This window comes from Theropithecus gelada, chromosome 4, assembly GCF_003255815.1.
Source record: "Theropithecus gelada isolate Dixy chromosome 4, Tgel_1.0, whole genome shotgun sequence".
NCBI classification, from domain to species: Eukaryota; Metazoa; Chordata; class Mammalia; order Primates; family Cercopithecidae; genus Theropithecus; species Theropithecus gelada.
In genome coordinates, this window is record NC_037671.1 from 115,291,157 (window position 1) to 115,314,379 (window position 23,223).

General features: G+C 42.7%; 1 protein-coding gene and 1 non-coding gene across 9 annotated transcripts in view; both read right to left on the minus strand.

The window, feature by feature from the left end:
• MTHFD1L (methylenetetrahydrofolate dehydrogenase (NADP+ dependent) 1 like) overlaps nucleotides 1-23,223 on the minus strand; it is a 233,814-nt gene that overhangs the window by 156,810 nt on the left and 53,781 nt on the right. For all 8 annotated transcript variants that reach the window (XR_003119016.1, XM_025382470.1, XM_025382469.1 and 5 more), the window contains exons 10-13: nucleotides 20,572-20,669; nucleotides 16,579-16,752; nucleotides 7,412-7,548; nucleotides 5,619-5,665 (exon numbers count right to left, since the gene is read on the minus strand). Coding sequence is in view for 7 of the 8 variants with exons in the window: in XM_025382470.1 (XP_025238255.1) it covers nucleotides 5,619-5,665; nucleotides 7,412-7,548; nucleotides 16,579-16,752; nucleotides 20,572-20,669 (456 nt within the window). In the remaining variant the exon portion in view is untranslated. The remainder of the gene's footprint in view (nucleotides 1-5,618; nucleotides 5,666-7,411; nucleotides 7,549-16,578; nucleotides 16,753-20,571; nucleotides 20,670-23,223) is intronic.
• On the minus strand, nucleotides 5,037-5,139 carry LOC112623901. Its single transcript, XR_003119258.1, has one exon. It is a non-coding gene; the product is annotated as a U6 spliceosomal RNA (small nuclear RNA).

Genomic DNA, 23,223 nt, shown 5'->3' on the forward strand with positions numbered 1-23,223 from the left:
GGCTGGGACTATAGGTGCACACCATTGTGCCTGGCTAATTTTTGAATTTTCTGTAGAGACAGGGGTCTTGCTATGTTGCTTAAGCTGGTAATGAGCTCCTGGGCCACTGTGCCCGGCTAAGACATCTTCCTATTTGTTTTAAACAACTATGGAATTTAAGGACTGAATAAAATAGCATGCAAATTACATATCCCTATGATGAGCTGAGTCTATAGGAACGCCTAAATCAGAAAATCAAGGTCAAAGTCTTCCACGTGACAACAAAGAACCTTTGAGCAATCGCTCAGATAATAAATTCTTCCATCCTCAGGTTAAGGCAAAACATTCTGATGAATTTAATAATGAATCTCCTTATAGTCACTCACTTTACGTTTCTTCCTTGTTTTATTATCTAGAAAACAGTATCATATCAAATGCACTTTGGAATGAAGCAGGGCATAAAATAAATGGTAACAATAAAATAATATGAAATATCACAGAATTTTGGATAAATAAAGTATTTTACCCTCATGACTCTACTCATTTTGTTATTTTCCTTCCAGTCTCATAAGCACACATGATTATCATGTGTAGAATCAGCTTCCTACAAACTTCCAAGTTTCCTTTTTCACAAAACTTTTTCTATAATAATCTTGTGTATAATTTATAGAAGCTGTATATGGTAGATGTACCAAAAGTTTCAGGCAGGATACATACGCTACTACCAAATGTTCACTTTTACAAGGAAGGCCACAGTTACAAAGAATACACACAAATAGCTTTTCCTTTCTTTAAAAAAATTAATTGCTAATGAGTAATATATTTTCAGGAGAGTAGTTACTAGGTTAAAAGAGCTCTCTTTCTTTTCGTTTTTTTTGTAGAGATGCAGTCTCACTATGTTGCCCAGGTTGGTCTCAGACTCTTGGGCTCAAGTGATCCTCTTGCTTCAGCCTCCCGAAGTGCTAGGATTCCAGGTGTGCGCCACCGCACCCGGCCCTTGGGATCTTGATAATATCACCAAATTGCTTTTTGAAAGGGATGAAGTATTTTTGTTTTATTTTATTTTTTTTGAGATAGAGTTTTGCTCTTTCACCTAGGCTGGAGTGCAGTGGCATGATCTCGGCTCACTGCAACCTCTGCCTCCGGGTTCAAGCAATTCTCTTGCCTCCTGAGTAGCTGGGACTACAGGCGCCCGCCACCATGCCTGGCTAATTTTTGTATTTTTAGTAGAGATGTGGTTTCACCATGTTGGCCAGGCTGGTCTTGAAATCCTGACCTTGTGATCCACCCGCCTCAGCCTCCCAAAGTGCTGGGATTACAGGTGTGAGCCACTGCACCTGGCCATTGGGATCTTGATAATATCACCAAATTGCTTTTTGAAAGGGATGAAGTGTCATCCACAAAACACTAGTAGTAGATCAGTTACTTCAGAAATAAAGTAACTTTTAGACTAAGAAATAATTTAATAGTTGACAAAGTGTTATTCTTTTTAAAGCTGCATTTCCTTAATTTCTTGGAAGGTTAAATATTTTCTTGTTAAAATTTTACTTTATAACATAAAATAATGCTAACTGGAGAAAACATGAAAAATTACATGTGTATATATATATATTTTATAAATATATATTTATACTTTTAAATGTTGGAATCATAACACCATAACAGTTTACACTTTAACTCTTCCACTCTCAATATAGCTAGCATTTTTACATCATTAAATAGTCTTCAAAATATAGTTAACTTGAGGTCCTATTATTATCCCCCCATTTTTTAATGTTAAACTATGTGAGGGTATATTTAATTTAAAATGATTTATTTTCTCATATATTCATTTTTTCCTTAGGGTGCACTAAAAATGAATTTATTTGGGCCAAAGGATATGCACGGTAAAGTACTTCATATGTATTTCTACCCTTCTCCCAGAAGTGTTTTTATCAACATACACTTCCCAGCAGTGTGTGGGAGTCCATTTCAATTTCTTTGCCAAAATTTGGTATCATAACTTTTTTGAAAAATCCAATTTTGTCAACTTGACAAGTAAAATGGTAACTGATAGTAGTTTTATTTTTATTTATTTATTTATTTATTTATTTATTTAGAGATGGAGTCTCGCTCTTGTTGCCCGGACTGGAGTGCAGTGGCGTGATCTTGGCTCACTGCAACCTCTGCCTCCCAGGTTTGAGTGATCCTCCTGCCTCAGCCTCCCGAGTGGCTGGGATTACAGGCGCCTGCCACCACACCCAGCTTATTTTTGTATTTTTATTACAGACGGGGTTTCCTAATGTTGGTCAGGCAGGTCTCCAACTCCTAACCTCAGTGATCTGCCGACCTTGGCCTCCCAAAGTGCTGGGATTACAGGCGTGAGCCACCGTGCCCGGCCTGATACTGGTTTTAATGTAGATTTATTTACTTGATGATTGGTGAAGATGAATATGCATTTAGTTAATATTTCTTTTCTGATGTTTCTATTGAACCCTTTGGCCATTTCACAACTGGAAGGTAAGTTTTTCTTTCCAGCCGTCTACTTGATGTCCACCTGCATGTTTCATAGGCCTCTATACTGACTCCCTCCTTCTGACTACCACCCTCCACCACACCCCACACTACACAGTTCAAACCTCATACCATCACTCTCCTGTTCTCTGCCTCAACAAACGAGTCTACTGAGTTGCTCAAGCCAGTACCCTGGGTGTCGTCCTTGAATCCTCCCCTTTTCTCACCCCCAACATCTAATCCTGCACACACCAGCAAACAAACCTTAAACTGTTTTTTCCGCTTTTCCATCCTCACTGCCCCATCCTAGGCCAAGCCACTGCCATCTTTCCCTGGGCTACTTCCATAGTCTTCCTCCTGGATTCATCATGTCTACTGAGAGGCCCCTGGTCCCTTCATCACACAGAAGAGAGGGTGATTTTAATAAAACTCAATCTGCATTGTGTTATCTGTCAAGATCCCTTCAATGGCTGACCTTGGCACTTCAAATAAAATCCAGGTTCTTGGCTACAAATTGCAATTACCCAACAGAGCTGGCGCCTGCACACTTCTCTACCTCAACCCCCCAACTCCCGCTGGCCCACGGGGCCCCAGCCAGCCTGGTGTCCTCCACTTCCCTGAACAGGTCACACCCTTTCCTGCCTCAGGGCTTTCCCACCAGCAGTTCCCACTGGCTGAATGCTCTCCCTCATTCTTCACAAGGCTGGCTCCTTCTCATCCTTCCAGTCACAGTGTTTTCACTTTCAATTCCTCAGTCCATCTGGAATTTATTCTAACATTTTCCCCTATGGTGATTTATTATGTTCTGTCCAGTACATATTGTCTGTGCCTGGCACTCAGTCAACAAACATCCCCTAAGTGTCAGGCATAGTGCTCAGAGTTGGGAGGATACAGACGAAGAAGAGACTGGAGGCACTCAACTTCAAGGAACAAACTTGCCCGAGTGTGTCTGGCCCACTCCACCCTCATAAAGTAATCCTCTTGGCCAGGCGTGGTGGCTCACGCCTGTAATCCCAGCACTTTGGGAGGTGGAGGCGGGTGGATTACCTGAGGTCAGGAGTTCAAGACTGGCCTGACCAACACGGTGAAACTCTGTCTCTATTAAAATACAAAAATTAGCTGGGCATGGTGGCAGGCACCTGTAATCCCAGCTTCTCGGGAGGCTGAGGCAGGAGAATCACTCGAATCTGGGAGGCAGAGGTTGCAGCGAGCCAAGATCGCACCATTGTGCTCCAACCTGGGTGACAGAGCGAGACTCCATCTCAAAAAATAAAATAAAATAAAATAAAATAAAATAAAATAAAATAAAGTAAAATAAAATAAAATAAAAAAGTAGCTCTCTCCTCCAAGCCACATAGCTGATGCCTTAAACCAGTGGGACACCGATGTCCTTCCAATTTGCTGGCTAAACCCGAGCCATTCCCCTGTGTATGCCCCTTGTATGCCACCTCTAATTTAGCCTCCTGGTTCTGGGTCTGGCTTGTGAATGTACCCATCCCCATTCTGACCTGAGGCCCAGGACAATTTTTCTCAGCAGTGCCTCAGACTATTCTTTCTCACTGCTACTCCCAGTACTTGAAGTTTATACTGATTTTCTCTTTAGCTTCCCTGACACTCAGACCTCCCTGGGTAAACACTTCCATTCCTTTAACAAAGTCAACAAATACTTTCTAGTGAGTTCCTACTATGTGCTGGGTTCTCTGCTCAATGCTGGGACCTGAGACCTCAAGAAAGGCCCACGACTCGCCATAGCCAACTGAACCAGATAGCCATAAACACAGAGGGAGTCTGTGGGGTAGAGAAGAACCTTGACAAAACCCCTAAGCTGGGTAAAGAGGACAGAAAAGGAAGAATGTTCCAGGCATGGGAAAATCCTGGAACCGAGAGAGAACAGGAAAAGAGTCTGCAAGGGCTGGGCACGGTGGCTCACGCCTGTAATCCTAGCACTTTGGGAGGCCAAGACCAGCGGACTGCCTGAGCTCATGAGTTCGAGACCAGCCTGGCCAACATGGTAAAACCCCACCTCTACTAAAATACAAAAAATCAGTCAGGCATGGTGGCAGTTGCCTGTAATCCCAGCTACTCAGGAGAATGAGGCATGAGAATTGCTTGAACCTGGGAGGTGGAGGTTGCAGTGGGCCGAGATTATGCCACTGCACTCCAGCCTGAGCAACAAAGCAAAACTCTGTCTCAAAAAGAAAAAAAAAAGTCTGTAAGGAGCTTGACGCGGTAGAAAGAAGGCAGGCGGGGACCTGCGGACAGGGAAGCAGGAGCAGCTGCCCACGAGGACCTCCTGCGCTGTGCTGGAGGGTGACAGGCAATGGCAGAAATGACAGAACAGGAAAGTGACCTGCTCAGATTTGGGTTTTGAAAGATTGCCCAGGCCCTGAATGATGAGGTGGATGCAGACAGTGGAAATGAAAAGAACTGGTCCCTGGTTAGTTACAGGCGACAAAGAAGAGGTTATGCGGAACGAAGTGGGAGTTCTTAGAGAAGTGGGAATTAACAACGTCGGGTCTTTTTGCCCATTTTCCTCTGGAACTCTTTTATTTTGGAGTCTTTTGTTTTTAATGGGACACTTCACAAATTTGTGTGTCATCCTCGTGCAGAGACCATGCGAATCCTCTCTGTGTCATTCCAGTTTTAGTATCTGTGCTGCCAAGGCACACACTGGAGCCTGAACTGACACAGGGGAAGCGTGAAGTCTTCGTGAACTCTTCAGTACAGCAGATGATCGAGACAGGCACAGACCCACATTCTCTCATCCAGACCCGCAAGACCAGCAGGGTTTTAGGGTTCAGAATATTTTGGAGTTTAGGAAGGCAGTATGATTTACATCTAGTTTATTTGTAAAACACCCCAAGCAGGGGCTAGGTCAGCACCTGTTAATCAAAAATAATTTTTCTACAGCAATGTATGTGAATATTCACGCCAAGTAGCACATACAAAATCCATATAATTATAGCTCATCACAGTCAATACTAGGGTTTGCCACTGCGTGAGTTATGCAAACATTTTGGGATTTCAGAGCCTTAAGGACTTTGGGATCGTGGAGGAGGGTCTGTGGGCCTGTGTGGATGGGAGCGGAGACAAGATGTCAGAAGGAGACACAGTGATAGCTCACCGGCATCTCTTCAAGGTCTTACCTCCTCCATGGGGATGACCTGGGCGTATCCACCACCCGCGGCTCCTCCTAAACAACAGAGCAAGCGGCATTTCAAACGGGTCACCAAGTACAGCTGCCACGATGGACACAGCCCAAGGGACACAGCTCCCCAAACCCAACAGAGAGGCGTCACACCCAAGATGAAGTAACAAAAAGCAGTGAGACACTAATGGTTATCCAAGCAGAATAGAAAAAAAAAAAAAAGTTGACACTTTAACTATACCTCTGTTTCTTTGCTTAAAAAAAAAAAAAAGGTAAAAATAGAGCAGATGTCATTACTGTAAAACATACCAGGATATGAGAATATTTTGTTTATTATTAGATCTCTGTGACTATACTTTATCTAAATCAATTGTACATGATTTCATATCTGAGAAAACTTTGTTTAAAAAAAATACACTGTGGCTGGGCGAGGTGGTTCATGCCTGTAAACCCAGCACTTCAGGAGGCTGAGGCGGGTGGATCACTTGAGGTCAGGAGTTCGAGACCAGCCTGGCCAAAACAGTGAAACCCCATCTCTATTAAAAATACAAAAATTAGCTAGGCATGGTCATGGGCGCCTGTAGTCCCAGCTACTTGGGAGGCTGAGGCAGGAGAATCACGTGAAACTGGGAGGCGGAGGTTGGAGTGAGCTGAGATTGCACCATTGCACTCCAGCCTGGGCGACAGAGCGAGACTCTGTCTCAAAAAAAAAAAAAACAAAACAAAAACCCACCACATAACCACCTCAAATGAATAAATTATAAACTTCAATTTATTTCAGATAATAGTATGTGAGATTTGTCATGCTGCATAGCCCTAAAAATGTTGGTTGTTAGAGTAAAAGGACTCCTCTTTCCTAAAGCAGTAACAGCACCGCCCATGTGTGTATCATTTGGCAGTAGCCCTCATTCTTTACCTGCTTTCTCATCTGATCCTCTCAACAACTGGGTGAGCCTGGTGCCGCTCTCAGCATTTTGGACTTTTAGAGATGCGGCTCCGAGAGGCTGTGACTGGCTCAAGTGGTCAAGGGTCACATCGCGGTAGGAAACACAGCTGTGACCAAAACCTCGGCCTCCTCACCCCAACCCTAGTGTTCATTCCGCTACACGATGCATGACACTCTGAGTTACCAGTACTTAACGAGATACGTTTTTAATATGTGTAACAGTAATAGAAACATAATATTCTTAAAAAATCATGAAGTGCCAAAGACAAACTGTAATTGCAGCAATAAATACCATTGTAAAGTGAGTTAAGGAATGATTTCATGATAAATCAAGGAAGAAAGAGTAACAAATGGGAAAGTGCCAGATCCCAGCCCAACCACAGCCAAAGAGGAATTTCATCACAACTCGCCGTCCACAGCCAGTCCATCTCCAGAGAGCTCTGCGGGCCCCACACAGCAACTCCAGTGAGCCGAGACTAAAGCAGAGGGAAAGACCTTTTCCGAGACTGGGATGATCAAACACCGATATGGATGGCCATGTTTCAAGATCACTTGGCAAAGAAGGTCCTGATGAAATGGGAGACTGCACTGAGGTGGGAGCCTTGAGCAACACAGCCTCAGGAACCGGCTCCCGAGGCGTCCAGTGAAGCCCTGGCAGCTCCCACTGCTCACTTCCATGAGCAGGGGGACCAACGTGGGGCGACCACTATGTACTGAGTGCGCAGCGAAGAAATGTATCAAGTCCCCTGAAAAGTCTTAACTCTTTATCTGTTGACAATGTTCTTTTTACAATTTGCTCCCCCCAACTTTGCCCTGAAAAGTACACTAGTTGTTAAAGACAGTACCTTTCACTCCAAACGTTGGTCCTTGGGAAGGCTGCCTCAGACAGGCAAAGGAGTTGACATTCAGGTGTGCAGTCAGCGCCTGCACAAGCCCAATGGTAACTGTGCTCTTCCCTTCTCCAAGAGGGGTGGGTGTAATCCTGAGTCCGGGAGGAGAAAGTGAATTTTATAATATTTCCCAGACAATCAATGCAAAACCAGCCTAAGACACTAGAATCAAATCTGGGGGTGCTCATTCCAAAATGCACTCCAGAATTTAATTTCTCAGGCTATTATGGTCTACCCCATCACACAGGCCAGGCATAAGCTAAAGTCAAGATACAGACACACCTTTACCAAGAGACCAAAAAGGAAAAGTTATTGGGCAGTGCTAATAACAACATCAATTTCAAGAAAGGCCATAAAACCATTTGTCAAAATGGTTTAAATAATTAAGCTGATGGTGGCATATCTTGCCAATGAGAATGTAGCACTTGTTCTTCCTGAGCCATTTATTGGGGCAGGGTGTGGGCACAGGGCCTATGGTGTGGGCACAGGGCCTAGCTCAATGGTCCTTGGGTGAGTAGGGCACTGCCAGACTCTCAGGATTAGAAGGGACCCTGAAGTCCCCACTTGTCCTTCTCCTTCCAGATATCCCTGCCCAGGGCTTCTCCCTGCCATGCTTGAACACACATGGTGATAAGGTCATGACCTCCGGGGTGGCCCACTCATTTCCAGACAGCTGTTATAGTTCGAAAGTTCTTTGTTCTAAAGAGAAGGCATCTGCATTCTTGTTGTGTCCTACCTCTTGGAGTCCTACACACTAAGCCTGATCCCTTTCCATATGACAGTCCTTCAAATAGTCAAAAAGTCCACAGCCCCTGTGCATACTACGGCGGAAACTTCTGCTCTTGAGAAGCTTATTGCTGATGACAACACTTTGCAAAACCAAATGTTCCCATGTTCATAACATCACAGTATTAGGTGTTGAAGAGAGCCTATTACATTAGTAAGTAAGGCCTCATAAAATTGTTCTTTAGAACACCATAAGCATCGTTAAAAATTTTAAAGGCTGTCATTTAGGTTTGCAATTTGGTCTTCCATGAGTTACTGTGAGCCACGTTGTCAAGGATACCCAACCACAACAAATCTAATAGAGTTTTCTAACCTACAAAACCTAGGGATGTAACCGCAAAGAAGGAATGTCTTTAGAGGCGTCATTGCACCCTGCAATTCCATGAGTCATTCATTCAGCAAGTATTTATCAAGTACTGCTATGTGCCAGGCACTGAGCTAGACCCTGGGGACACAATGATGACCCAGTCAGACTCCATCTCTACCCTCACAAGCTTCCAGCTGATCTGAATACATCAGCAGTTATGATAACTGTGACAAACACTAAGACAGGGAAATAGGGCAGTCAGACTGAATTATGAGGGGACATGGAAAAAGGATCGAACTAGATTTGAACATCTGGGAATGTTTCCTGTAGGAGGTAGCATCTTAGGTGAGACCTGACAAATTAATAAATGTTAACCAGATAAAACTCAGAGTGGATTGGGGCAGTTAATAGGAGAGGAGATACGCTTCATATTTATGGGGTTAATTATTTGTACCCTCACTTGATAGATGAGGAAACTGAGGCACAGAGTTTAAGCAACCTGCCCACAGTCACACAGCTAGTAAGCAGCAGAGCTGGGAGGCAACGCCAGCCATCTGACTTACCCAGGTTCTCCATGGATGGAAATCATAACTATAATTAGCCATTTAAAGCATGGAATGGGTAAGATCACCCAAGGACAGTGCAGCAAGTGACAAAAGGGATAAGGACAGAAGAGTTAAGTACATTTGCTTGTAATGAGTTGTCAGAAGAAGAGAGTCCAAAAGGAAACTAGGAAGGCATAGTATAAAATAAGAGAACCCGGCTGTGTGCAGTGGTTCATGCTTGTAATCCTAGCACTTTGGGAGGCCAAGGTAAAAGGACTGCTTGAGCCAGGGAGTTTGAGACCAGCCTGGGTAATATAGTGAGACCCTGTCTCTAAAAATACAAAAAATAAAAAATAAGAGGACCCTGGAGAAGAAGGCCGAACATGATAGGAAGTCTCAGAAGGAGGCCAAGGATAAGACTGTTTCCAGAACAGGAAACTCAAACGCCACTGAGGCAGGAAGCAGGATGAGGACCGAGAGTGGTCGGTGGATTCAGCAAGAAGGAGGTCGCTGGTACCTGCTGTGGCCAGGAGCTGGTGAGCCTATCCTGACACTGCTGCATGGAAGAAACCTAAGACTCCTGAAGCCACACGACCCTGGCTTATCAGTCACCTCTGCATCTGTCTAAATAGCAGATTTGCAGTGGGGTCCACGTGAAGACTGGAAGTTATACAAAGATATTAATACTTCTGCTCGGGGTCAACTTTCTGTTTTCTTGGATACAACATCAACAAGGGCAGTTAAAAGCCCACAGGCATCACAATCTTAGAAGAGTCTGAAAAGAAATTGTGGCATCAAATATGGTGTCATTTAAGTACCGTACTGAGCATTTGTTGTTTGCAAAGGACTAAGTGGTTTACCTAAACTGTGTCACATGAAGGATTACATTTTCATTCCCAAGGATATGCAAGCATAGCTGCCCAGGAAAGCCAAAAACAGACACGCCCAGAGATGACCTCCTCAAAACTCCAGCTAACCATCCAATTCTTAATTAGAAACACAGGACTGCTCAGCTTTCGGCCAACTAATACAATTCGGGAAAATCACAAAGTAGGAAGTATTTATTGGGAGCAATAAAAGGAGAGCTACAATAAAAAACAACTAATTTCACCTCCTTCCTGCGTTTGGTATCAAAATTTGGTTCAGTTTTTCCCCCAGTATCTTTAGCTCAGATTCCAAATCATCAACAGTGATATAGAAAAGAATGAGCACCAAGGTAATCTAATTTCTCTTTCTTTCTTTCTCTCTTTTCTTTTTTTCTTTTCTCCTTTCTTTCTTTCTTGCTTTCCTCTTTCTTTCTTTATTTCTCTCCTCTCTTTCCTCCTCTCCTCTCCTCTCCTCCCGTCTCCTCTCTTCTCACTGCAACCTCCACCTCCCGGGTTCAAGCAATTCTCCTGCCTCAGCCTCCTGAGTAGCTGGGACTACAGGCATGTGCCACCACACCCAGCTAACTTTTGTATTTTTAGTAGAGATGGGGATTCACCACGTTGGCCAGGCTGGTCTCAAATTCCTGACCCTGTGATCTGCCCGCCTCAGCCTCCCAAAGTGCTAGAATTACAGACACGAGCCACTGCGCTGGGTCCTCTAATTTCTTTTTCTATGGGAGCTTAGAGTTCATAGAGATGGAACTGTGATTTTTGTTCATTACCTTCCTCCACTTCTCCCAGCAGATTTCTGTACTCCCTCCCTGATATCTAGAGCATTGATTACTTGATTATTCTAGAATTTTTCAGACGGCTTCATGATAAGCATTCTGACGTGCCTGTCTCGCCTACCAGGCCACACACTTGCTGAGGTAAAGGACAATGCTCACCCTCTTTGCACCCCTATCACATCACCTGTTCAGGGCACAGACCAGCAAAAAAGGGTTAATGAAATGACGCTTTTTTTTTTTTTTGAGATGGAGTCTCACTGTGTTGCCCAGGCTGGAGTGCAATGGTGTGATCTCTGCTCACTGCAACCTCCGCCTCCCAGGCTCAAGCAATTCTCCTGCCTCAGCCTCTTGAGTAGCTGGGATTACAGGCACCCGCCACCACGCCCGGCTAATTTTTGTATTTTTAATAGAAACCAGTTTCACCATGTTGGCCAGGCTGGTCTCAAATTCCTGATCTCAAATGATCCACCTGCCTTGGCCTCCCAAATGTTGGGATTACAGGTGTGAGCCACCATGCCCTGCCAGAATGATGTCTTTTTTAAGATGAGTATTATTTATTGGCAGCTACAGAAAGAATTGTCAAAGTACCCGTGACCATTTGGACACATTCTGAAAACAAGTTTATAATTTACTCAAAGGTCAAAAAGATGGCTTATCCAGAGAGAAGTGGTAAAACTTTGAACTATTCTGAAGACCCAGAATCTTGTTGAATGGTACCACTGCCATTAGCCATAGGCCTAACCATGCACTCCAAAACTACATGCTCAAGTAGCATATGAACATAAATCATCCATTCCAGGCAGCTTTAGGGTCTAGGAGGTTTTCAAAGCCTTTTATTATCTAACAATAAACCCCATGGTGCATTTGGTGATGTTTCTCATTACACTTGACTTAGGTAAACGGTTCAAAGGCCCTGTGGGAAGTGGTTTCTTCTAAATACCTCTGTTTTGTTCTGGAAATAGCACAAATAAAAGAAAATCTCACAGATATTTAAATAATTACTCAAGGCAGGAAAGCAAAATCTTAGAAAAGTCAGATTATTTTTACGTTGTACCAAAATAAAGGGTTGAAACATTTTTTAAAAAATCCAATCAGGTATTTGGCCCTCTGCAGAAAAAAAAAAAAAAAAAAAAGATGAAATGATGTGAATGATTCAAATTTTTCCTTTTCTTTAATGTGAAATTCAGTCTATTCCCAGATCAGTTTGGGCTTCCTTTTTAGCTGCTCTGTCCAACCAATTCAGGGAAATTCTAGAAACTTCTGCACAGAAATGGGTGCAGGCCTGATGGAGACTGAGATTCAAATGCCCTGCAGCTGCACTCCAAGTCAAGTTCTCAAACAAAATTCTTTTTCATTAGTGTAACTGGGAAAATATGTAAAACTCATGAGTCCCTAAGATTCTTTTGGCGTATTTCCCTGAACAATTCCCAATACTTTTCATTTTGTCAGGCAAAGCAAATAAAGTGATGTGTAGGTGTAAATACCATGCGATGTGTAGTTGATGAAACGCAGATGATTCTGACTGAATAAGAAATCCTAATGTTTGAAGAATGGCTTTTTAAAAGACTTAATCTGTTCTGCATTTGAGTTATTAATAATAGAAGATTTTTAAAAATCTCATTGTTTTATATTTTAATCCCATTGGTGATATATTTAAATCATATTTCTATATAAATTCAAATATATAATAATATATTGTTATTTAGTTTTATTTAAAAATTACTTGGGTATTTGAATTCTTCTAAAGCATGGAAAAAGATTTATAGTGTTCAGAAAAAAGGACAAAAATGGTATTTATAGCATGATCTCAAAGTGTAAAATGATGAATGTATAAATAAAATATTGACTTCTGAGAGACTTAGCTATCTCCTTTTTACTTTTCTTTATGTTAAATTTTTTACAATAAGCTAATATTATTTTCAGAATTAGAAAAGACTTATAGAAAAAGGAAATAATTCTCCATTTAAAGGAGGGGTCATTTATAATTTTAAAGAAGTTGCAACAGTGCATATAATGGTTTGATAATGTCACTTCCCCCTAACGCTTGACCTGGTCAAATGTAAAAACATGAAGGTGATTTTTATTTCAAATTAACTTCTCACTTTAGATTACAAATGTTGCTTTAAGCCAGTGCTGCTTTTTGCTGTTTGTTTGTATTTTTTAAAGATCTATGCTGCTCAGACTGGTCTTGAACTCCTGGCCTCAAGTGATCCACCCACCTCAGCCTCCCGAGTAACTGGAATATAGGCACAACCCACCATGCCAGGCCCACTTTAGACTATAGATAAAATATTTGCCTGTGGTCTGAACTGATCTCAATCATTCAGCTATTAAAGGATTAGATACTGATGACAGTTTACAGCCCTAAAAAATATATCATTTGTTGTGTTGGGGAGAAGGAGCTGTTCATTCTTCCCTTATAGAATCCAGTACGGCTATTTCCTAAAACTCTTCAAGCTCTGTCACGAATGCATACATATATCATAATCTTACAAGCACGGTTATTTTTTCCCAATATAGTTAAAAAAAAAAAAAAGAAGCCATTTAATTTTGTTCCTTCAAAGGTCTTTGTTAGGTAAAGAAACTTCTATCAGAATTTCAGAAAAAGAATTGTTGATCCTTTGGTGTTTACTCTGTTCTTGAAAATTCATGTTTAATCTTCTTTTTTATTTACAACATGGCAGGCCAATTTCAGCTCAATTATACATATTAATGCTAGCAAAGAGCCAATGTGGAGAAATGTTCTACTGGCCATGGACCGCATTGGCTGCAACCCCAGGCAGCCGTGCTAGCTAGCATTCTCCAGCATGAGGCTGGAGGCCCAGCTTTGTTTACAAGTAAGGAGCCTGACAACAATCCCATCACAGATTTGTTTTAGAAGTATCAGTTTTGTGTTCCAAGGTAAGGTCAGGGCCATCCATGTCTGGATTTCTGATTTTATTGACAAGCCCCAAATGGAATAAAGCAGAGGGACTGGATAAGAAAATCTGCTGCAGGATTATTCCTTCATAAACAGACAACACATCCCACCAAGTTTTCCTTAAGTGTTCCTATCTAGACAGGGTGAGAAAACCTGCAAACCCACCTACCAAGATCACCTGAGGCCTGGAGGAAGGGAACCAGTTCCACAAATCAAATGCTGTGTAAAGGTCTTGTCATGGCCAAGAGTTTGTTTATTCATTGTAAACAAATATGCATCAAGCATACTGCCATAAAAGCAACCCTGACTAAACTGTGCCCCATACTCGGAGACCGCAGAGCCAATCTAACCAGAGGCAGCTCCTTGCAGGGTTTGGGCCCAGAGGGTGCCTGCAGGTGGAGCCAACCCCTCCCCTCAGCAAGGAACTTTCCCACACTCGATTATGGGGACATTAAGTTTGGGGTTCTAGGATGGAAAGGGCCTCAGGAATCTAACTGCAGTGAGCCTGGAAGCCTGAGGGAGAAGGGTGAAGCCACAGGCAACCAAGGTGTGCAGCAAAGGATGAATTCCTTACAACGCCAACTGCTGAGGGATTCTGAGATGCCCTGGCTGTCTGTCCCTCTTACAAAAATATCTACAGAAGCTGGGCAGGATGGCTCACACCTGTAACCCCAGCACTTTGGGAGGAGGAGGTGGGCGGTTCCTCCTGACCAGCTGAGGCCAGGAGTTCAAGGCCAGCCTGGCTAACACGGCGAAACCCCATCTTTATAAAAATACAAAAAAAGTGAGCCAGGCATGGAGTTGCACGCCTGGAATCCCAGCTACTCAGGAAACTGAGGCACAAGAATTGCTTGAACTCAGGGGGTGGAGGTTGCAGTGAGCCAAGATCACAGCAGTGCACTCCAGCCTGGGTGACTTTGTCTCCAAAAAAAGAAAAGAAAAGAAAAGCTACACAAAGAGAAGGAGAAAGAGGAGAGGAAAGTGGGAAAGGAGGCGGGAAAAGAGATTTGAAGAAATCACTATATCATTAAAGAGGTGATATTGTTTTGGATGATATTGTTGCTTTATTTGTAGTTATAAATAATTGAATTCACCTCTGGAGATTTTTCCTAAGCAGATAATTAAGCAGATGCACGAATCCACATGCCCAAGGTTGTTAATTCTAGCAGTTTAAAATGGCAAAAATTGGGAACACTTTAATTGCCTATCAATAGAAAATTGGTCAAATAAGTTGTGGAACATCCCTATTCTATGTTCAAATTATTTTTCTGCATCAACGCCCTTGAACGATTAGAAACACTCAGTACTACCAGTGGCTGAGCCAGGGCAGCACTTATTGATGGAACTAGAGGTACCAGAAGATGTGTAAGATGGGATCTCCACCCTCATCCTGGGCATTTTTGCTACTCCCCCAGCCCCTGCTTCCCCAACATGTTTAAGAATCTGGGATGTGGCCAGGTGCGGTGACTCATCCCTGTAATCCTAGAACTTTGAGGGGCCAAGGCAGGTGGATCACTTGAGGTCAGGAGTTCGAGATAAGCCTGGTCAACATGGTGAAACCCCATCTCGACTAAATATACAAAAATTAGCTGGGCATGGTGGCGCATGCCTGTAATCCCAGCTACTCGGGAGGCTGAGGCAGAAGAATCGCTTGAACCCGGGAGGCAGAGGTTGCAGTGAGCCGAGATCGTGCCACTGCACTCCAGCCTCGGCAACAGAGCGAGACTCTGTCTCAAAAAAAAAAAAAAAAGAATCTGGGATGTGAGTGATAGAATGTTATGTTGTCATGAAAAATGGTAACATAGCTCAATATTCACTCACATGGAGCTCAGTATACCACATATGCTCGAATAATCAGGTTGCTTACAGAATAGCATGTGAGTGTGATCTCATGGCTGAGACTCTAGCAGCATCACAACAGTCCTTGCAGGTCAATAGTTGCTTCCTCTGAGTGCTTGGGTTTGGGATGTTTTACTTTTTTACTTCTGTTTTCTGAATTTTTAGAATATTTTTACAATGAAACTACATTGTTTTTATAACCAGAAAAAGAAATAAAGAAAAAAAGCACTTATATTAATAATTAAATATGTAAAAACAAATTACCTAGGAGTCAATTCCGGTTACAAGAAATGTCTCTGCCTGACAAACAGGTTTTTGTGCCTGAAGCCTTGGCCTATACATCATAAGCAATAGTCACTGAAATGAAATTTCAAGGCAACAAAGGAATTTATATGGTCTCACGATGTTCCCTCAGGTCACATTGAATAAATATTTGAAATCCCTTGCTTTCTATCATCTTTTCAGCTAGTGAATGTACTTCTTTTTTTAAAAAGAAGAGGAAAAAAGCAAACACTCCTTTTCATAAAAACTATGAATTTGTCTTTTATAAAATAACCAACACAAGTGAAAATGGCTCAACACTAGTTCTGAAATGCAGAAGAAGGCAAATAATGAGCTTTTGTAATGTGAATATATCAGTAAGATCAAGGATATTAACAGGAAAACATGTTTCATACGATTATCTGTACCTTTTCCATTAAAATATTTCAAGTAGAATGCACAAAACAAACTGCTGAGTTCAAAATATTTTACTTTCAATTCCTATCTTGATTTTTATAATGAAAAATGAAATTTAAAAAGCCAAGGGGGAGCAGGGGTAATAACAACATAATATGAGAAACAAAAGATAAAGCACTGCAACTTGTTTGACTTTATATTTTGTAGAGTCGACTAATTTGCTCTGCACTGAAAATAAAAACTTACCTCACACCAAATAAAGAAATGCCAGATGAAATGGACAAAATGTCAAACGTGAGAATAGGACGGATTGAGGGGTACAAGGACAAGTGTACAGGGAATAGTTTTGTAAAGATGTCTGCTTGGTCAAGTGGATGTTACATGGTGTCTTACCCAGCAACTAAGACGTATTTCCCATCTGCTTGATTCTTTAACCTTTCTAGCACGGACAAACGTACTTTGGCTTTGCTTTTACCATAGATTTCAATTTCATCTGCAAGCAATCCAATCTCCTTGGCAAGGACATCCACAGCTTTTGGAGTTTGTCCTCTTGAAATCTCAATGTCACTGAGGGGAAAGACAACACAAAAGAGAGAAGAGGCTTCTCAGCTTAGGTGGTCATAACTGGAGTGAGAACAGCCTCACATCACGCCAACAATGAAATCAATGCAATTGCTTTGGGGTCCTTTCTCCCAGGCAGTAATAAGCACAACTGCTAACAATTAATGTGTATGAGAAAATGGTGCCTCATGGTAGAAATGCAACTCCAAAAAACTCACAAAGATCTTAAACTTGTGTCCAGGTGGAAGTATAACACCTATGGCATACAGAGAAGAACTGTGTATTATAATGTGTCCAAAGCCCTCCTGCAAGTGTGATTCCACTATAGAGCAAATGCTGTGTGGGCATCACGGTATTCATTAGCCATGAATAGAGGGCCATTGCATAATAATCTCCGACTGGGCTGGCCACATGTTTCTCTTGGCTATTCAAAAATGTGAACACTACTATCACATTAGAGATTAAGTACAAAAAAAAAGAAAAAATGTGGAAATGCTATTTTGTTTCATCTGTGTCCACACTTCCCCTCTCTCTATTTACAGTCTAAAACCATATTTCAAAATATTTTATTAATTACATAACTGTCGGTAAAAGGACCTAGTGCCCTGAGCCCAAGTTCAGACAGGAAATTGTAGGAACTCCAGAGTGTCACTGGGCACCTAACTGAACTCTTCTATTTTACTGGCCACCACTGCTTGTCTTACAGGAGTGGTCTGGATACCAGCATGTGTAATGCTGGACTCTTCAGGAGGAGCCCCCTCTGGGGCTCATGTACTCAGTCATTTCCTTGCTGGGGAGTCAGGCCCTTCATGTGTCTGAGAGTGAGAGATGGAAGGCACACCTGTTCCCTCAGCAGCAAGACTAACCCAGGGAGACCACGCAGCAGGGAACTGCCCTTAAAGGTTGCATCAGAGAGGACAGCTATTCCTTCACTCACGCCGGGACACTTATTTTTGTTGTGATCTGCTTTCTTTCGGTGGGCAGATCAACCCCCTCAGTAGACTTTAGTCAGCCCCTTGGCCCTGTTTCTGTAGCTACAGCGGGCAATCTACCCTCAGTGTTCAGACCACCCTAGACTCTCCTCCAGGATCCTGTGGGGGCCTGACCTGGGGTAAGAGGTAACAGCAAACACACCTCCATGCAGATTTCTCCAAAGGGCACCACAGAAACTAGGAGTTCAGGTAATCCCCCCACGGGCCGCTGAGTATCCCTTTCCAGGCCTCCACCCATCCAACCTTTCCTTTCTAGCCTCCTACTTTGTTTTGCCTTCCTGGCCATAACTTTTTTTCTGTCTCTCTCTTCCCACAATCTCCTAAATTGAAGAGCTTAATCTTGAAAAATGTGTAAGCTTTTGGCAGGCCGCAGTGGCTCACACCTATAATCCCAGCACTTTGGGAGGCCAAGGCGGGAGGATCACTTGAGTCCATGAGTTTGAGACCAGCCTGGCCAACACAGTAAAATCCCGTCTCTACTAAAAATACAAATAAATTAGTCAGGTGTGGTGGTCGCACCTGTAGTCTCAGCTACTCGGGAGGCTGAGGCAGGATAATCACTTGAACCCGGGAGGCGGAGGTTGAGGTGAGCTGAGATCACACTACTGCACTCCAGCCTGGGCGACAGAGGGAGACTCTGTCTCAAAAAACAAACAAACAAACGAAAACAAAACAGGCCGGGCATGGTGGCTCATGCCTGTAAGCCCAGTACTTTGGGAGCACAGGAGGGCAGATCACTTGAGATCAGGAGTTCGAGACCAGCCTGGCCAACATGGTGAAACCCTGTCTCTACTAAAAATACAAAAATTAGCCAGATGTCCTCGCTTGAACCCAGGAGGTGAAGGTTACGGTGAGCAGAGATCAAGCCACTGCACTCCAGCCTGGGCAACAGAGCAAGGCTCTGTCTTAAAAACAAACCAAACCAAACCAAACACCTGTAAGGTTTCCTTTTTACTAAAGGGTCATAGAGACACCATCGCGATTTTTTGGGTGATTTATAAACTACTCAGCCTGCTTCTCTTTGCCCAGTGGGTCTAGAAATCAATGATTTCAAAGTAAATTCTACTTGGGGGAGAAAAGGGTTTAATTATTCAACCAAATTACTGGTTAAACAAGAAGAATTTACTTTGAAACTTTGGTACACAATTTGGTGAAATCTATCTTAATCTTTTTTACCACTTTGTAGGTAGAAATTATTGATTTGCTTTCAAAATCTAAGGTCTTATAACAACATAAATAACTCTAAAATAAGATATTTTATGAAACAGATTGCACAAGCCCAGGGATGATATTACAGAAATAACATTCCTCATTGCAACTTACATAATTAATGAATAGAGAACATAACTGAGATGTTTCGTCTATTGCAGGGATGAAAACATGTCCAAGAGGGTCACACCCTCCTGGTGGGTAGAATTGAACCAGGGTGTTCATCTGACTGCCCAAGGAAATGGAGTTCAATTCTATAAAGCAACTGGTTATCAGGCAAAATATGAGTCAGGCTCGGTGCGGTGGCTCATGCCTGTAATCCCAGCACTTTGGTAGGCCGAGGTGGGTGGAATACCTGAGGTGAGGAGTTCAAGACCAGAGCAAGACTCTGTCTCAAAAAAAAATAAAAAGAGTCAGTTACCAGAGGGATTTTATCTCCTCTGCACTCTGTGCATTCCAACATTGTTAGATGAGATTACCTGGGGATGCACACCTGGCACTATGCACACCTGGATAATGGGGGTGGGGCCAATTTCTTGGAGTGGGACAGACACAAGATGACTCATCATCAGGCTGGAAAATGTGGCTGTCTGTTTCAGATGTCATCCCTACCCAATCCTTCTAAACCACATGCTGAGACTATGACCTACAGTTTATATTTCCAAATTTACAGATAAAATACGTAGCTTAGACTTCATCAAAGAGCACTCTGAGGAAAATACCCAGCTAGACGAACACAGACTATCCTATCAGATTGTTCTGAAGAAAGCTGAGCTCAGTTGCCACGTGGAATGTTTGGTTTGGGTGATCATTTATCCCCAGAGTAGAAACCTACATGGCCCTTAAGACCAGGCGGATATATATGCGTTGGGCATTTCTGACACAGAAAAGCATATTCCAAATATTACATTACCATATTTTATCAGATTTAAAACCATGACTTCATGGACCATTAAGAAGAAAAAACACTGCCAGGCCAGGCATGGTGGCTCACGCTTGTAATCCCAACACTTTTGGAGACTGAGGTGGGCAGATCACCTGAGGTCAGGAGTTTGAGACCGGCCTGGCCAAAATGGCGAAACCCCTGTCTCTACTAAAAATACAAAAATTAGCTGGGTGTGGTGGCGTGCACCTGTAATCTCAGCTACCCGATCGGGAGGCTGAGGCAGGAGAATCGCTTGAACCTGGGAGGTGGAGGTTGCAGTTAGCCGAGATTGCGCCACTGCACTCCAGCCTGGGCAACAGAGCAAGACTCCATCTCAAAAAAAAAAGAAAAAGAAAAAAAGAAAAAACCCACTGCCATTAAATATAGGAAACATCATTGAAATTAAATTAGTTAATATAAATTAGTTTTAAAACATCATTAAAAAACTGCCATTTAATATAGAAAATATGGAAATTTTTAAAATATGCCTTTTTAGAACTGACAGAACACAGTAATACATTCATTAGATTTAATTTTGGAGAATTTACAATAGAGAAAATAGGGTGGCAATTTAATGAATAGAGAAAATTATCTACTATCAAAACCACAGTCGCATGAGTTGTGCTTCTCCCCCATGACTAACTGGGTCTAAGGCACTGTGCTGAGCTGACATCAGTATAAATAAATCACCAGTGTTACCTTGGCACAGGGGAGAGAGGCTGAAGTTTCAAGCAGTGAAGTCTCCACCGCCTGTGCTGCTGTTCACGAAGCCATCTCCTTCCACTACTGACCATATTCTTCACAGGGAGAGAGAGGAAAACATGTTAGAATTGTAAAAGCTGACAGGGCACGCACTTAAACCATGGAAATACTGTTTGTGGATGTTACAAAACAAGATTATCCAGTTGTACAATAAGCCAAGGGGATATTAGGAATATTTTTATTCACTTGTAACTAGGTTTGTAGGTTTTTCTTAAAAAGGAAAATGTGAAAACCTGCATGCCTAGTTAGAATATACAACTATTCAATACCGTACTGAAGAGTTTGATAGTATTAAAAGAAGCTGCTTTGTTTCTTAAATATGAACGCATGAACTGGATGATCCAGCTTAATTCTATAGTTCCCTTGCAGACTATTAGCTCTTCATACTTACAGCAATGAATCTGAGAATGTTTTTTACAATGTACGTCCAGGGTTATATCAAGTCACAGGCCAGAACTTCTGACTATGTTCATTGTTTTTGTTAAATTAAAAAAAAAAAACCAGGAAAATGTGAGAAAATACACTATTAAAAAATCCAGGTGTGGTGACATGCACCTATAATCCCAGCTACTCGGGAGGCTGAGGTGGGAGGATTGTTTGAGCCCAGAAGTTTGAGGCTCCAGTGAGTCAAGACCACACCACTGCACTTCATCCTAGCTGAGATTCTGTCTCTTTAAAAATAAATGAATAAAGAGGCCAAGTGAGGTGGCTCATGCCTGTAATCCCAGCACTTTGGGAGGCCGAGGTGGGCAGATCTTGAGGTCAGGAATTCAAGACCAGCCTGGGCAACATGGTGAAACCCTGTCTCTATTAAAAATACAGAAATTAGGCCGGGTGTAGTGGCTCACGCCTGTAATCCTCTTTGGGAGGCTAAGGCAAGCAGATCACCTGAGGTCGGGAGTTCAAGACCAGCCTAACTAACATGGAGAAACCCCGTCTCTACTAAAAATACAGAATTAGCTGGGTATGGCGGCGCATGCCTGTAATCCCAGCTACTCGAGAGGCTGCGGCTTGAACTCGGGAGGTGGAGGTTGCGGTGAGCCGAGATTGCACCATTGCGCTCCAGACTGGGCAACAAGAGTGAAACTCCATCTCAAAAAAAAAAAAAAAAAAAAAAAAATTAGCCAGGTGTGGTGGCATGTGCCTGTAATCCCAGCTACCCAGGAGGCTTGAACCTTGGAGGTGCAGGCTGCAGTGAACTGAGATCGTGCCACTGCATTCCAGCCTGGGTGACACCTGTCTCAATAAAATAAATAAATCAATGAATGAATAAATAAATAAAATAGATTAAGTGTTCACAAAAGACATCATGTACATGGATACACTTATACTGAATAGGTTCGTCATCTGATTTAGAAAAGAAAAATGAAGAAAATACAAGACTGCATGAATGATCAGCTTGGATGCTCAGCTTCCAAATACCATCCTTCTGTAGTTGGTATAAAAGAACAAGCAAATTGAATTACTGAATAGTGCTATGTATGCATATAAATTATAAGTAAATGAAATAAAAATAAATAAAAACAAAATTTGGCTTTGATGGAAATGTAACTTATAATCCTTACAAAAATGTATAATGACCCATTTTGAGGTAAAGAGTTTCAGTTGTGTATTACCCTGTACAGAAGAAAGATATGAACTAAATGTCACTGCCAGAGGCCACCGTCACTGCAGGCTCCAGCACTATGAGAACACTCAGCTTACATGGTGGAACACTGGTGACCTTCGCCTTTAGGTCACACAGGTGGTGACGGTTTGAAAATGCCTACAAATACTTTAATACTCCTGTCTTGAAGAGGTGAGGACAATTCTCCTTCTCTTGAATATGAACCGGACTTAGTGATATACTTCTAACAAACAGGATAAAAGGAAGTGGCGGCACATGATGTCAGAGCCTAGGTCATCCATACTGCAAGACTCCTTCTGGTTCCCTCCCCTGGATTGCTCATACTGGGGGAAGTTAGCTGCCACACTGTGAGCAGCCCTACAGAGAGGTGGACATGATGAGGAAGCAAGGCATCTGCTGGTGGCCAGCGAGGAATGAAATACACATGCCCACAGCCATGTGAGTATGCCATCCTGGAAACAGATCCTCCAGCCCCAGTCAACCCCTCAGATGATTGTAGCCCCAGCTGACATCTTCACTTCAAATGCATGAGAGATCCTGAGCCCAAACCATCTGATATAGTTTGGATGTGTGCCCCTGCCCAAATCTCATCTTGAAATATAATCCCCAGTGTTAGACGTGGGGCCTGGTGGGAGGTGATGGGATCACAGGGGCTGGTTTCTCATGATGGTTTAGCATCATCCCCCTTGGTAGCATCCTTGTGATAATGAGTGAGTTCTCATGAGATCTGGTCATTTAAAAGTATGTAGCACCACCCCCTTACTCCCCGTTCCTGTTCACACCTTGTGAGATGCCTGCTTTCCCTTCACCTTCTGCCATTATTAGAAGCTTGGAGAGGCCTCTCCAGAAGCAGATGCCTGTGTTATGCTTCCTGTAAGGCCTGCAGAACTGTGAGCCAGGTCAGGTGCGGTGGCTCATGCCTGTAATCCCAGCTACTCAGGAGGCTGAGGCATGAGAATCGC